Below are 16,852 nucleotides of genomic sequence, written 5' to 3'. Positions count from 1 at the left end.
GATAAAAAAAAAAAGAACCAAACCCCTTTCACACTCGCTGTAAAAACTGGCACATTAGTGCCTTTTTTATTCGGCATCGCATAGATAAACTCTGTGTACATATTTCAAGCCACTTATCCTCACAAGGGTCGCAGCAAAGGCGGACTACACCCTGAACTGGTCGCCAGTCAGTCGCAGGGCACGAATCGACACAGTCACTGAGCGGGGATCGATCCCACGCTGCAAACACCAAAGTCAGGCATGTGTAGCACTACACCATCAGTCACCCATTGACAAAGTCCATCTGGCAATTTTCACATCTTCTGAGGTAGAATCAGGGCCATGACAGAGGCACTTAAAATATGACACCCGAGCACCCCCCCCCCCCGGCCCTCCGTAACACCAGTTGTTGACATCGCACATGTAATTACCTGATGACGAGATGCCAACTCTCAAAGTCTAAAGCAGATATTGGCTAATCTGCGACAATATGATGAAATCCCGATGCACATTCAGATGTTCCTCACATGTTCATAATTCACCTACAGTATTTGTGTTTTTTTTTTTTAAACATAGCTACCACTATTCGGCCCAAAAATCCACCTGAGGTTTTCTTTTAAATGTGACGCTCCCACAGTATGCCACCAAATAGGAGAGTAATGCAGTTGGTCCACGAAAGAATGTTGAAAAGTATGTTGAAGTGATACGCCTCGACTGAAAGACAAGCTTTGTATGTCAAGGAGGAGCCTGGGTTGTTGCAGAGAGTCTTTGAACATGTGCTTGTACACTGGATGTACAGTGTTTATTTTTAAGATTTCTGTATGAAAGGCATGGGGCGATAAACGCCAAGTCCTCTGATTTTCACATTCCCAGCTCTGTGAATTTAACACCGACAATCGTTTCTGCTTTGCACGGACAAAGCCAACCTGATATATATATATATTTTTTTTCCTTACTTTACTTTATGAGGTTCCTGTGAATAAGGAGAACGCCAGAAAGGTGTGAAATATGACACCCGACTCTCATGGCACATCTATTTATCTTGCAGAATGTTGTGTTACTGCGCGAAAGCACAAACAGTTGCGGGAGTATCCCGACTTTCTGTAAATTGGGCAAAAGCAGATTAATTTTGCGTCAGCTGTCGTGACTGTGATTTTGCAAGCTCCCTTTGGAAAAGCGACTGAATGCTAATGCTAGTCACAGACATAGCGGAATATTTGGCAGCTCTGTGTGTACTCATGATGAAGCAGCACAAGATATTTACAAAAACCTTTTGCTGTACTGAGAAGTTTTAGGCCATGAAAAAAATTGTACCGATGTATTATGTACTGTACAGTAATATGGCTGGTTCCATCATCTCCTGTCCTTTAGTGATCAAATTTGGTCGACTTCACACCGATTTGACAGGCGATACTGGTATCAGCCAATTAAGAGCATCTTATGCCGATTGGTTGATCGGCTTTATTGTCGTAATTTGCCGATCCGATGAAGACGTCGTTGATCGGCTTCGCAAAAGACATTCACTCTTTGTCGCCACTGTGCTTAGTTGGTCCATGAAAGAATGTTGAAGCCAGGGTACGTACTTTACAAGTGAAAAAAATCTCACGGCGCACCGACAAACAAAAATGCCACAAAAAGTAGATACATTAAATGCTGCATGTACTTTCCGTTAATTTGTTCTGCCTGTCACTACTGTATGGCTCACTCGCAGAAATAGATGAACAAAGATGCATTATTTATTGGAAATATACATTTTTGAGAGGAATTAAGTACACGAGTAGAATTAAATGAACAGGTCATTTAATTAAATAGATTCATTGCTCCATCTTGTGATCGGATCGCTGATCAGTTATTGTATTGTTCTTTTTTGTGTTTTGTTTTATTTCTGACTTGCTGATCAGTGATTGGCCCCAAAAATGCATCCTAGAAAGCCTAGAATTTGCCCCTGAATTAAAAAGGAATTTGACACCCATCATCTAGAGCAGTGATTCCCAAACAAGTGTGCCACGAGCGCTCTTCAGGTGTGCCGTGAGAAGTTATCCAATTTTGTGTCATTTCTAAAAAAAATAATTCATTCCAAGAAATAATGTATCTTTATTCATCCATTTATGCCAGTGAGGCACAATGACAGACAGAACAAAAAAAAAATCCTCTTTTATTAGATGGCAGGAAGTACATACAGTAATTAAATCGATCCATTTTGGGTGACATTTACTTTTGTTGGTGTGCTGTGAGATTTTTCAATTGTAAAATACGTGCCGAGGCTCTATACAGGTTGGAAATCATTGATCCAGAGCATCCGAAAAGCCTGGGGAGTGACTACTACCACTACTTCCAAAATGGTTTTTTTTGGGGGGGGGATTTGAAAAATACCACTACAGCATGATCTCGAGCAACTTTATTTACAAAACTTTCACTGTCCGAATGACTGTCCTTCCAGGCGAGACTCCCCATCTTAGGCAATGTAAACAGGATTGCTAAACGCTTCCGAACAGCTGCCACGCTGTTCTGAGTAAACGTTGCGGTTAACGTAAGCCTGATAATGTTCGACGTGGAGACATCTTCGTCTTGTCCCATGGGGAGCGTCCAGTCGCATATAGGTGTAATGTAATCGAAAATTTCAAGTCCAAAGTGTCATTTTCTGAAAGTATCAGATTTTTCTCTCTGCTAAATTTTATTTGGTCCTGAGAGGGTTAACACTATGTTAAAGTAATGCTATTACTCATCATTCATCTGTACAGATACTTGTTCCTCAGTACTGGTGACCTGTACTGCTAATCTGCATGAATACATGACTAGTAAATTTTAAGTAAAGGTTATGAGATTAAAATGTACTGTAGGTTATTGAAATAAGTGATGTATGTAATTCAAATTTTTGAGTCAGAAAAAAAACGTGTCAGCAAGTAAAATTGAAGTTAAAGCCGGCATAGCTTTAATTAAAATAGGGATGGATGAATGGATGGATGTATAGTTAAAGTTGTCAAAATTTATGTTAATGCTAGTCAAAAAACAATGAAATTATGAAAGGCTGAATCTAAAAACGAAAAAGTACAGATTTTTTTTTTTTTTTAATTCAAAGCTTTTTCTACAGCCAAAAAAAACAAGACAATTGATGAATATATTTCGAAAATAAAATCCATAACCTTGTGAGTTTTGGACTCTTACTGATGAGATTTTTTTAAAGCAGAATGTTTTGTTTTTCCCCTTCGTCACACAGCTCGGCTACTACGTTCTCGTACTAGTTTAGTGAAATGACACTAATCGGGCTCCCGCTGGGCCAAATAAAGCGTGGCGGCTGTCAACCTTTTCGGCCACACAACAAGTTCCTTCAAGATTTGTTTCAGAATGAAGACGGTTTCTTTCGAAACACCGGCGAATGCGTTTTTTAGCACTTGAGTTTTCCACGCTCGGTGTCACAAAGTTTGACTGAAACTCAACTCGGGTCGGCTCGTTTTGAATGGCGGCGCCGCTGGTCCACAATGGAAAAAAAAAAAAAAAAGAAAAAAAAGTTGGTCTCACCTTTAATACTGATCCCGAGTCCTCCGACGTCTTGCTTGGTAACTCGCACCGTGCGCTTCACGTTGGTGATGGTCTCCGGGACCGGACACGAGCTGAGATTGGGGGGGTCTCCGTTGATCGCGCCCGCGGGGTTCGGGTTGCTCTTGGGCGGCTCGTCGGCGCCCTCGCCGGGGGCGACCGTCAGCTTGTCCTCGGCGAGCGTAGCCAGCACGCGGGTCCAGCGGTCCACGGCCACCCGGAGCTCCAGCAGTCCCGTTTTCTGCGCCTTCGTCGCCGCCGCCATGTTCATCGCATTCCTGGGATAACTCGAGACGGGGCTGGCGGTCCTGCGGAGAGATATGGAGGACTGGGGTAAGGGGCGCGGGCGCGCGCACACACGCACGCACGCACGAACGAACGCATGCATGCTCACGCAACTCCCTTCTGCACGGTTCCACGCCCTCGCAGCGTGTCGCCCTCCAAAGAGGTTTATCCACCGGGAGTAAGAATTAAAGTTAATTGACAGCGACTGTAACACAGCCCGCTTGTAATTAAATGATTCTTGCTCAGACGCTGTGTAAATAAATACAAACTTGTCATTCCCCGAGTGCTGCGAAGAACTGCCGCGTCCCAAATGCCAACGAGGAAACTCATTTGGATCAGCACCAAGATACACAAACACACAGCCTGCTATTATGTTTTCATTGTCTTTTACATCAGGAATTTGTTGAGACTGCACTGGGGGGGGGGGGGGGGGGTGACATCACACCAACAAACAAAAGTGTCACAAAGTGAATATAGCAAACTATAATCGACACCAACCAAAATGTTTACACCATACAAGATGGCAGCAAAAGATGATGTTTATCTCAATGAAGCTCCTCAACTCACTGCAACTGTCCCTTAGCATCAAAATACTTCCAGATGGGACCAAAACAGAGACTATGTGGGTTTTCAGAAACGAATTAGTTTTAAAAATGTGATTAGTCAAATTCATAAATGTCAAACTGTCGAGATTTTTTTAGTTTGCTGTGCACAGGTTGATTACTCCATGTGGCTTCTGTCATTTAGTCAAGATTTTCACTTTGTCGCTCAAATAGATAATGTAAAAAATTTTGTTTCCTGAAAATCGACCTGACCGATGCCGATCTTAAGCTCCGCCCCCTTAGCCATGTCCCCCAATCTTCCGAAATGGCGATTGAACAGAACATATTTAAAGTCGATTCTCTATCGCGTATTCCAGATAACATTGGGGTATGTTTTTTTGCCAAATGCGTCAGACTTGTCCAAGAGAGTTCTACAGAGAGGTCTCAACTATTTTACCCAAGGATATGTACACGGAATTAAGATTTTGGACAGAGCAGGACGCAATGTCAGAGTCACAGCGAAATGTTGGCGATCACTGCAAAAAAGTTTGGCGCCTCACAAAGTTCATATTGAATTCCAACAGGATAAAATAGTTGAATCGTACTGCGCATGTAAAGCAGGGTGAGTACTTTTTACTTGGAAAGATAACGACTAATATCATTGTAGTCTTTCGAAGTGAGCGGGTGATTTCATTTGACTTGGCTCGTGATGGAATCCAGCGCTCTGTCTTAAAAGTCTGATGTGATACAAATGGGCAAATAGACATTTCTCTTGCATGACGTGCACATTGACTTGTCATTAACCCGACTCTTCAGGATAAACCCCTTCATTCAACAGGTCAGTGATACACTAACAAAGTGAAAGTTGTTCTCCTGCGATGTATAATAATTCAATCAAACTCAGAGAAGATACTTCTCCCCCACTTACCTTGGAACATCCAGCCTTGTGTTTGTTGATATTGTTCACATTTAGTTGTACGTGCGCGCTTCCGCGAGCCTTAATCCCTCGTAGACACTTCGTCAATCGTGTTTTAGGCCCCTTGTAACCGAGCAGGATATCATTCATCAGAATTGCACGTTCCCCAAGCGCATCTGAGGACCATTTTCTTCGTAACATTAACTTTTCCAAGCGCCCGCTACTGACAACCAGCATTCCTTGTGGGACAATGTGGCGAGAGGGGCGTGTTAAGCCAGGGGTTAAGACAATGCGGCTACCTGATTGGCTATCATTGTACGAGTGATTGACAGGTCGGAAAGGTCCATTGGGATCGAGGTCGCGGAAGTTTAAAGATGAAGAAGCGGGTAAAAAAGTGCCGTCTGAATACTGACAAATGTGGCTAGAAATCAGGTAAGTATTGGATATCTGTCAAAGTGAGTGCAGGGTAAACAGATCGAATGTACCCTGTCAATGCGTCCTCGACATTATCGAAATACAGTAGAGTTCACCATTTGGTGATGTGTACACACCCGCATGTGCCAAACAACACATTTGAAAGACAACAGTCGATTTAAGCTTCAGTAAAAGAATGCAAAGTCAAATCTGGGCAAAGGATACAACATTCGAGGCGTTTCTGTCATTAAATAACGTAAATAATTGCAGAAGGTGGCCAGTGGAGCAATGTGGAGTTTAACCTCTTTTAAATCAAAGTGGGGCCGCGTAAGCCCACTTCAATTAAACGCGATTGTGTCGTGACTTCCGGTTTCTACCACCAGGGGTTAATGCTTAATTGTGGATTTGTATTGTTTATGTCCATCCATCCATATTCTTTGCCGCTAGTCCTCACGAGGGTCGCGGGGAGTGCTGGAGCCTATCCCGGCCGTCATTGGGCAGTAGGCAGGTTACACCCTGAACCGGTTGCCAGCCAATCGCGGGGGCGCATTGAGACAAACAGCTGCACTCAAAATCGCACCTACGGGCAATTTAGAGTGCCCAATTAATGTTGCATGTTTTTGGGATGTGGGAGCAAACCGGAGCGCCTGGAGAAAACCCACCCAGGCAAACTCCACACAGGCGGGGCCAGGATTCAACCCCAGACCTCAGAACTATGAGGCCAACGCTTTCCAACTGCTCCACTGTGCCGCCATATTGTTTATGTATTATTGTTTATTCCCTGTTGTCACTGCCTGGTATTACTTATGTGCTATTTAGGCATCTACTCATGCGCCAGCTACTCAGGTTCGTAAATATGTTCAGTGAGTGTAAACTGCAACGTCAGACATGTGTCACTTGAAATAGATGTTAAAAATTTCCTGATTGTAAAATTAAACCACCAAATCAATCTTTTATGAGCGACAATCCTAACACTACAGACCGTTGTGCGATGAAAAGCTTCCTGACTCAATCCCGCCCTGCTGAAACACTTCTAATATTCATGAAAAGACCAAAAATTGCTGCTGACGTGGTCTCGTGTTATCTTGCATTTGTGTATTTGTGTGGCAGAAAGTGTTGCATCAGTTTTACACCAAGTGAAATATTAGTTTATCGTTGAGTGGTCTGTGCTGTGAAACAAAACCTAATAAAGTTTAGAACACTGATTACAAATGAAAAAAAATATTTATTTCGTTTACTGAGCTGTGTTGAATTGCTGTACGTTGGGAAATTTGTCCACAAGAATTTATTACCCCACGCGGGCGCTTTGTAAACTTGACAAATAATATTCTGTCTCCATCTGGCGGTCAAAATCCTGCATTACGTCACAAAGAACATGTTTTGAAGTTGTGAATTAGCACGTAACAGTTATGAAATTGTGGATTCGAATCAGAGGTCAGGCCCTCTTCCGTGAATGTACATGCTTGGGCAAGTTTCCTCCAGGCACTCCCATATATAAAAATTAAAAAAATACGTAAAATATCCATAAGTGCGAATGTGATTTTTTTTTTAATTCATTTTTGATTATTTATTAGAATTATTGTTATGATGCATGTATAAATATACCCTGGGACTGGGAAGCTACCAGTCGATGATTAACCCCACTTCTCTCGCCAAAAGTCAGGTGGGAGAGGGCTGACACAAAGAAGTAATGAGGACAAGGAATGGCTTGATGCGTGCAATCTAAGCAAACGATGATAAATACAAGATTACAAACATCATTGCTTGATTATACTGCATCTAATCTTTCTGACCTTTTCTGTTTTACATTACACAGAATAATCGCTTCAAGATTAGACAAGATTAAAGGTGCATTTAATGTGCCTTAAAAAATTACGCCCACAGACTGTTTAGGGATTAAAAGATCTACAGGCCCCCCCCCCCCCCCCCCCCAAAAAAAAAATGTTGCTTCCACCGTATGGCCCATGGAATTGGCGCAGTAGATTATATTCAGGTCAAGTTGCGTGTGAACAAATACAGTGGAACGTTGGTGGTTTGGATTTGAATATGATTTTTCATAATTAGAAATGAGCGGAATGCTGTCTTGCAAAATTGTTGCAGTCAAATTCACACTCTGTCAGAAAAATATTGTTTTAAAACTGAGTTTGCAGGGAATCTCTTCCCAATTTTTACAATATTGTAGTCATTTTGAGACCAGCACGCCCGTGACCCTCGTGAGGATAAGCGGTAGAGAAATTTGATGGATGGATCCTGTATATTGCATGTGAAGAGCAGTTATTTTTTTGTCCACTTGGAGTCGCAATCCTCACGCTCGCCACTGTAGTTAGTATGTGTGTGTGTGTGTGTGTGTGCGTTTAAAAGGTTAGCCTGGCCTGCCGAGTGATGCGGAAGTGAGCAAATGAGGATGTTTCGGTAGCAGGTTGAAAACTGGCTGAACTTTGAGCCAGTGTGTGTGTGGAGTGACGACGTAAGTCGAGGCTATTGGCAGGTTGGCTACAATGTGCTTCATTTTTTTCCTTCATATTTTGTTGCCATGTGTTCAATAAAGCAAGAACGAGCTGCCTGTCCTCCTTCTATCCTAACCACCTGTTAGGATTACAATACATTCTAACTCGTAGTGGTAGGCTATATTAGATTAGCTAACGATTTTTACTCTACCAAGATGCACGTTATATGCCTTATACCACAACTAAATGATTGATGGATAGATGAGATTTCCAATGACATTGGAAATGTGCAAATCTTCTTTAAATAATGCTCTTAAATCTATTAAGTATTGAAATAATACATTTAAAACACCATATCTACATGCCTACGAGGTCTGCCATTATGTGTGCAAAAGTCGCGATAATGTGATGCGAATCTGCCCCATCCAGACGAAAGCTACAGTACCAGCCTGCTGGCTTGCCCTTGAGCAAGGCTCGTTTGGTCACAATGGATCGGTAGGAACTGCAACTGCGTCGGGCCGTTGACATTAAAGGTAAGCGTGTGCATTATTTTTTGCCGATTAAACTGCCTTTGAAAAGTCATCCATTTTACCATTTTAATCAATGACAGATTATGATAATTTAGTCATTAATTTTCTTGTGTGCGTGTATTAAATTATTGATTGAACACAACAACAGCGTATGGATGGTGACATAAAGTGCAGTCAGGAGAGCATCCAGTCAAGAAGTCTGTTCTTCTCTCTTTTTTTCTTCACCTCTTATTGAGGTCAAATGCAAGGCGTGAGCTCGCTGAACTGAGCTCTGGTGTCACGAGCGTTATTAATGTTTGTGGTGGTGTGTGACCCAATGTAAGTGTGTGTGTGTGTGTGGTGATGTTTAGCATTATCACAAAGTGCGCCATCTGACCTGCAGTGTGTACATCTGTCAGCCTTGGTCGCCTTTGTGATGTTGAGTGGCAGGTGGCCAGTAGAGCCTAACCTTCACTCCAGGCTACCCCCGATTCACCCCCCACCCTTTTTTTTTTTTAAACAAAGATGGCTTGAATGGAAAGGACACAAAGAATACGATGTCCGCTCATGGAAAACACATTTCTGCTCAGTCAATAGGACGTTAGCGACGTTGCGGCGGTGGCGTGTGCCTGCCATTAGCATGTGGTCAGTGGGACGTTGTCACACGTTCCGGGAGTTGACCTTTGGCTTTTTTTTTTTTTGTTTTTTGTTTGTTTTTTTAATTGCTTTTTCAAACGGTCTTGACACAGATTGGCTCCATTAGCTATTCACTCTTAATCCAATATGGAAAAACAATACCGTATACCTGCATGATGGATTTTAGGTCTTATTCGGTAGTAGAGCAAGTGTATACACAATTAATTGATTAATTAACAAGTAATCGATCATCCAATCAACACATGTTTTGAAGATTGGTGAATCGTTTGGAAACCTTTTCAGACATGAGATTCTCGTTGTGTTTAATCTAAAAAAAGACATTGGCAAACATAAACAAAGAAAAGCAGCCCACGTTGACATAAATATGCTCTGTTTTGCAAAGTTGTATCAGGGACATGTTGAATAGAAATAGCAATAATTTCATAAGTATTTTTGGATATGCTTTTCAGAAAAAAAGAGGTGATGTAATATATGTAAAATTAAACTTTTATATGAAACCCCTGTAAGGATAAGTGGCTTGGATCATGAATGAATGAATGAATGAATGAATTTATATGTGTATAAAGCTTGAAAATGTACTTTTTCCTCTCAAACATATGCAACCATATTGTAATTTTTAGATATTGTAGTAAATATTGAACTATTTATTTAGATGTATATGTATATTTAATTGTATTTATTTCTTTAGAGTGTGGTCCGAATACATCTTTACAATATTTACGTGTGCAACGATAAACCGAACCCCCCCCCCCTCTCCCCCTACCGAGCACATCCCCACTCCTCGACAATCAGCCACATATATGCATGTCTCAATTCCCTAAAGACTGTGGACAGTTGGGGTGTTCCCCCCTCCAGCCCACCCCACCCAGCTTCCCCTCTGCTCCTCTGCTGCCTCCTGCTCCTGCCACCCCCCCCCCCACCCCCCCAATCTGCTGAGGGCGACAGCTCCAGAGGTCTACCATATGGACCGGTGTCTGAGCCCCGTGTGTTGGTGTGAGCGTGCACCCGCAAGTGTGTGCGCCGTGACTGTTAGCCCGCTCCACCTGTTCCGCTGTGACCGCAGAGTCCACATCTCGGCGGCAGATGACGCGCCGATGACAATAGGGCCCCAGAAATATGTACGCAGAAGAGCCCTCCCTATAAATGCTCTCCATTTTATATGTACACGCGCGGTTTATTAGTTCTGTTTCACAGAGGATAAAGAAAAATATGGCGATGTGCTTTGCGTTCAAATACCTGTTGCACTGCGACGATCGAGGCTATCTGTTAGCCCATCTATGGCGTTTTGCATTGTGCATTAGCATGAAGCTAGCAGAAGGCAAACTGGTGCAGTTCTCTTAAATACACTTTTCTAATTTTCTTGCATGTTTTGTTTGATAGTAAACTTCAGTTCGGTGAAATAATAGACAGCTTAAAGCGCTTTCAGTTCAGTTCTTCAAATTTACAAGGCATTTAATTGTCACACCAGCACACATTTAGAGATGATATGGCATGAAATTATGTATTTATGGTTCCGGATTAGCTCAATCGGTCTTAAGACTTGTGAAATATGAATAGAATGAGAAAGCACGTGAAATGGTGGAGTGGGACAAAGCAACCATAGAAGCTTTAAACATCAACAGTGTCTTTTCTTGAATAAAGAGGACAATAGCAGGAAGATTAGAATTAGTTTTCACGTACACCAGATCATATTTGTATAAATCAATTCTATGCAGCTATTTAACTTTTGTCCAACGACATCAGCTATAAGGAAAGCAAAATATTTGCAAGTTCGGCTTCAAACCATCCTGCGGATTGTTATGATGTGGATGAAGTCATCTGAATCCCTGCTGAAGGCCCAAGGACCAAACGCATGACCCGTCCCTGGTGGTCTTTGGTGGTCTCTGACCACGCGCATCAAGCCTCCTCTTGATACCTCCCCAGACGTCAGTCGTCGACATATTTCCTCCTGTGATCTTGAACATCTGACACGCCAGACCGTATCCGGTGGTGACACTTCACCTCCACTAAGCCACCCCCGAGCCCAGTCCTTGTGAGAGCCTGACCCCCGGGCCAAGGCCGGGGGGGGTCCTGCTTTGGATGGGTGGGTTTGGGTGCTGAGAGGAGAGCAAGATGGCCGTCGTCATCATAATCATTAATTGCCTGCTGGTCCTTCTGTCCTCGTCCTCTTCCCGCTTGTCATGGGGAGGGAGGGGGGCACACAACGCGCATATCAGCTGAGCCCAGGATGCTCGCGAGTCATCGGGGTCATACGGCAGACGCCTGGTTAATTCTCGTGAGGATCCCCGGCACTCGCGTCAGCTCCAAGCTGCCGTCGGACCGCCATTGTGCGCTCGGCGGCCACAACATTAGGAACACCTGCTCGGCCTAATGAGATGCACCGCAAACATCTGCCTTTGGTTAGATTTGACTCTTTGGATGATCAATTTACTCGTATATCAGTTGAATATTTCCCATTGGAATGATTTGAAATTCCATTCATCTGTTACAGCTCTCACACACTGCCACTATTTTTTTTTTTAAGAAAGAAAAATAATGCAGTATTCAGGGCTCCACCTTAAGACCCCTCAACATGCCACCCGTGAGCATTTGGGGGCGAGCTGTGGCCGACAGCAGCTCCTGAATGAGCCTGCTTATTTCATTTTTATTTTTTGTATTCCTGGCATTCAATTAAAAGCTGAAAAGTGTAATTTTTGTTGCGCTCCTTTCCAATGACGGTAAAAAAGACAAATTAAACCGTAAAAGCAAATTAAGAAATTATTTTAAACACATCAATTTTCGTCAGGGATGGGGATGAGGGGGGGGGGGGCAAAAGATGAACTTCCATTTAGCGGGGGACGTATAAGCTTGGAGCATCAAGAAGGGAGGGTGGGGGTTGCCGATGACGAGCACATGACCAGATGGAGAGAGCGATGGCCCTATTATGTAGATCCCGCCGGCCCCTCGGCCACACGTCCCTTCATGCATACATACGTATCTTTACATTATTCAGGAGGCTAATGAGAGTAGCTGAAGAGCGGGGGTCTCGGTGGCAGAAGGTGGGCCACAGGTGTACACTTTTGTGCAAGGCTGAAACGTATTCTTCTGCCGCACCTCTCATTACGACCCCCGCCACCCCCCCCCCATCATCCACCTCCCTTCCAGTCATTCACATATCACGGTAAATTAGTCCATTTTTTAATATTAAAATCTCTTATTGTCTGCTCATCTGTCGGTCTGCCGTTATCGCGGACATCTGTGTTTCCTTTGTTGCGCGCCATTCCTGGTCACGCATCTTCGCCCTCGCAACGCTCAGCTGATATGGATTATTGGATGGGTTATTTATTGTCAATTCCCAATTGGGCCAATCAGGCCGGTCTAAAATTAGAAAAGCATCCTTCGGCTCCATAATGTGACATTGAATACAATAAACTGACATAAATTAACAAAAACATCTGAATCGTAGAGGCCCGCTAAAAATGTTTGGAATTGCCTATATTTATAGTTTAAATCTTTAATATACCACAAACACTTAACTTATATTTCAAACTCATCTTACAATATTAGCTTTAACAATAAATGTCTTGCGGGTGATTTTATTTTGGGGAAAAAAAAATGCTCTGGCTTCGCAACCTGCAAAATTATCAATTACTATTAAATAGATATTTTTACTATGAAATCCCGTAACCTTTTTCTGAGCTATTTGTTGAAATTCTCACGTATTACTTGTTTTTCTGCTATTTTTTTTTTTTTTTTATGCTATAGGATTCGACAACTTGCACCTCAAACTCTGGTTAATAGGAAAGTAGAAATTGTTATCAAGAAACTATGCTGAATTTGTATTTCATTTTTTGGAGAAGATAAATTTCACTCTAGTTGTTAACATATTTTATAGACAGAATGCGTATGTTTTTAAAACCTAATAACTTTTATTTAATGTAAAGTAATTTATTTTGAAGGATTGTTTTTTTTTTTTTTTTTTTTTTTTTTTTTTACATTTTAGGACAGTTCCCAATTCTCTTATTTCAGTACAATTTTTTTTAAGCCTTGCTCAGCCCGTTTTGAAGGGGCAATCGTGTCTCACGCAATCAAGCACAGCTTTCATTACCATGGCGACCAGCGGCTGAGCTAAGGGCTTTTAGCTTGTCTTAAAAAAGGGGAGCCTGTAATGTGAACCAGATGCGGACCACGCAGAGATGAAGTAAAAACAGATTTTTCACTCATGGAGGCAGCTCGTAATTACAGAAAATATTTGTATAAAAACACTTGCGGGAAATAAAAATCCAACGAAAAATGAAAAGCATGCGTCGGTCCCGTCGTAACCCTGTGTATTTGGAATTCTCGACCCTCCCGCCGCTCAAATCCTAATGAGCAAAAGTGAACAGGTTTTGTGGAGGTCTGCCATGGGTCCAGGCACCTGCAGTGCTTCCACAGATGGCACAAATGCTGAGAACGTAGCCTGAACCGTCCCCACCGATGACCTGGCGAGTCGGCACAAGTCAACCAACAACGGGGTGAAGGTTTTTTTTTTTTTTTTTTTTAAGAGTCTGCCAGGACAAACGGTGCACTGTGGAGAGGGTGCAAACGCTTGTGAAGAGGTCATGGACTGAATGCGTGGTGCTGTCACATCACAGAGTGATCATCGGCCGCAGGGGTCCGTAATTAAAGGTTAAAGCGGTCCAGTTTACGAAAATGATTACATGCCGAGGTTAGGAACATCATGCCTTATATTTCAGTCCGACATGCCGGCTAAAAACGATCAAATTCATACAACGGGATTCTGTAAATTCCCTTTCTGTCGCGTCAGTCGTCATAAGTGATGCGGGTGATCTGGAGCTTAGCCCGGGTGACCTCCGTGAAAGAACAGCGCCGCGTTCGAGAGCTGCTTCGGAAAGTGGTAAAGACCAAACGATGAGACAGAAATAGGAATGTCTACAACTCCCGAGAAAATGGAAGCGGCGTTTAAGACCAGCGGGATCGGTATCAGAAGTCCTACTTGCAACAGACGTGTGTATCACTCCCGGTGTGAGAAAAAAAAAAAAAAATATGGATTAGACTGAATGTCATCGTCTCACATTGCGGCTGATTGTAAAGAAACTTGTGCAGTCCTCCCATATATTAAAACGATATTCGGCGTAACGGTGAGTCAAATAATCGGTTTTTATTTGTTCCGATCCATCTAAAAATTGTTAAAAAGTTCCTTAAATGACAGTATAATCCGGAGAATAATCATAACAACCGGGACATCCCCCCCAAAAACTCTTCAATTCAAACATACAAATCACGCTGAGTTTGCAGATGAGTTGGGTTTCTTCTTCTTTCCCTTTCGGCTTGTCCCGTTAGGGGTCGCCACAGTGCGTCATCTCAGATGGACGCGTATTTGTTTGGCGCAGTTTTACGCCCGACGCCCTTCCTGACGCAAGCAGCCCCTCTGCATTTTAGCCGGGGAGAGACGCTTCCAGGACCAGGTGTTCCCAGGCGGTCTCCCATCCAAGTACTAACCAGGGTCAAACCCGCTTAGCTTCCGAGATCTGATGAGCGATCGGGCGTTCTCAGTAAGCCAGATGAGTTGGGTTTGTAGGCTCTAAAACTGGATCAATCAGCAGATGGATGTCACGTCTGCCACCAGGGAGGCGGTCGGGTATGTGGAAGATTTGACACGGGCGGGTTATGTTGTGCCACGTGGGGTCGACGCCCCCCGGTGAGTTCAAACCAGCGCTTTCCACCTTATACTGCCGTTCAGACACTCAGTTGGCCGGCACGTCTGTAGGAGTCGTGCTCGTGCGATTACAGTGGCTGTGACAAAAAAAACGCTGAAGGGTATATGGGTGGGGGGTGGGGAGGGCTCAGTGGCCAGCTGTCACACAGAGGGGCCATAATGACCACAGCAAATCCCAGCGCCCGTCCGAGCCTTCTTCTTCTGTGACTTGGACCCCCTGCTGACGCACCAGTCATCCCCTTTGTTAAGCTGTCGAGTGGCCGCTTGACAAGACGAGTTCGACAACACATTGTTGTCGCCATCAAAGGTTTGGTCGTGGTTTGGGTCGCTCACTGAATACGTGCTGGGTTCGAAGTTGCGGCGAAAGGTGAAGTGTACGCGTTTGGGAATAATGAGTGACGGTGAAGTTAATAACATCCATCTATGAAATATATGACAGAACTGTTTGGTGGAACAAAATCATTGGAGGACTGATGATCCTGTGACTGATACTGGCCAGCGCAAATATCTTGAGAGTCTTGAGATTTTGTTTTACCCAACGCAGATTGAAGACACCCCGTGCCAGGTGTCGCTAAGCAGCCCCAGAACCGAATTGAGGGCAAGTTTTGTTCTCGAAAGCCGAGATAGTCTTTAGATTGTATTGTACCTTGGAAAAATAGGAGAGACAACCAGTGGTGATCTTCAGGATATAATCAAGATCCAGGTTTACAACACCATGTCATCATCCCTCAATAACTTTGATATTACATTTTATCCTTCACAGATTTTTACTTCAATGTTTAATACCGGTGTGGAGTTTGCTTGTTCTCGCCGTGCCTGCGTGGATTTTCTCCGGGCACTCCGGTTTCCTCCCACATCTCAAAAACATGCAATATTAATTCGACACTCCAAATTGCCCCTCGGAGTTATTGTGAGTGCGTCTGTTTGTCTCGATGTTCCCTGCGATAGGCTGGCAACCAGTTGTGGGTGCACCCCGCCTCCTGCCCGTTGACAGCTGGGATAGGTTCCGGCCCTTGTGAGGATAAGCGGCTAAGATAACAGTTATTGTATTTAAAGGCACAGAATTTTAAGTCACGAGTTTTTCAAAATGAAAAATACAGTATTGCGCTTATAAAGGTCTGGAAATTATTTGTGTTCCTTTTTTTTTTTTTTTACGTGAGCATAATAATCATCAAATACTTCCCCGTCGTAGAATTATTTTTTCACTTCACTTTGTCAACTCATCCCGTGGGACGAATCGAACCCACTTGCGGGCCAGTTTTGGCCAGCTCGCCTCATGTTTGACAACCTTCCTTTGGGCCGAAAATTCTAAATTGAAATATTTGTAGCGCTGTGGAATAACTGCTAGACGAGGTTTTCTCAGGTGTTGTCATTTGATTACGTGGAGTTGACTTTGGGTTTCCTCCATTTTCACTTTTAAATGTCATCTGCTCAAGCGGACACAATCGCTGTCGTCCGTCTGCGTAACTTCATCTAAATTAATATTTCAACACGGAGTCCAAGCAGGTAAAAGCTTACGTCGGTAGCACTGCGGCTCATTCCTGCAACATTTTAACGCCGCCGCTTTGTCCAGGCAGCGGCGCGCACCTGCCAATAACTACATGGGTGGTGGCCGTTGTGCGGAATTGCCTGCGCTCTCCCTTTAAGGCCAGAGGCCAAAAGCTTTGTGGCAGCAGCTCCTCTTAAATTGATTAACTTAAAAATCTCCCAGCAGGAGAGAGCGTTGAAATGAAGACGTTTTGTTGGAGCCGTTCAAGAGCTGTAATGTCTTTTTTGTTTTGTCAGCTGGGGCAAAAGTGAGTTCCTTGACATTGATGAGGAAATTAAGAAAATGTGTTAACATAGTTCAAATTGCAGACTTTGAAAAA

General features: G+C 43.4%; 2 protein-coding genes across 2 annotated transcripts in view; one reads left to right on the top strand and one right to left on the bottom strand.

Annotated features, from left to right (window-relative positions):
* The window catches only part of snta1 (syntrophin, alpha 1), a 29,301-nt gene extending 25,514 nt beyond the window's left edge, over positions 1–3,787 (bottom strand). Inside the window, exon 1 of the mRNA XM_061832806.1 lies at positions 3,499–3,787. Within this exon, the coding sequence (XP_061688790.1) occupies positions 3,499–3,787 (289 nt within the window). The remainder of the gene's footprint in view (positions 1–3,498) is intronic.
* LOC133507593 (protein CBFA2T2-like) overlaps positions 3,718–16,852 on the top strand; it is a 78,509-nt gene continuing 65,374 nt past the window's right edge. Inside the window, exons 1-2 of the mRNA XM_061832805.1 lie at positions 3,718–3,849; positions 8,550–8,653. The gene's annotated coding sequence lies outside the window, so the exon portion shown is untranslated. The remainder of the gene's footprint in view (positions 3,850–8,549; positions 8,654–16,852) is intronic.

The sequence above is a fragment of the Syngnathoides biaculeatus genome, chromosome 10, assembly GCF_019802595.1.
Source record: "Syngnathoides biaculeatus isolate LvHL_M chromosome 10, ASM1980259v1, whole genome shotgun sequence".
Taxonomy (NCBI): domain Eukaryota; kingdom Metazoa; phylum Chordata; class Actinopteri; order Syngnathiformes; family Syngnathidae; genus Syngnathoides; species Syngnathoides biaculeatus.
The sequence above is the reverse complement of the archived record's forward strand: the minus strand, read 5'-3'. Positions and strand labels throughout refer to the sequence as shown.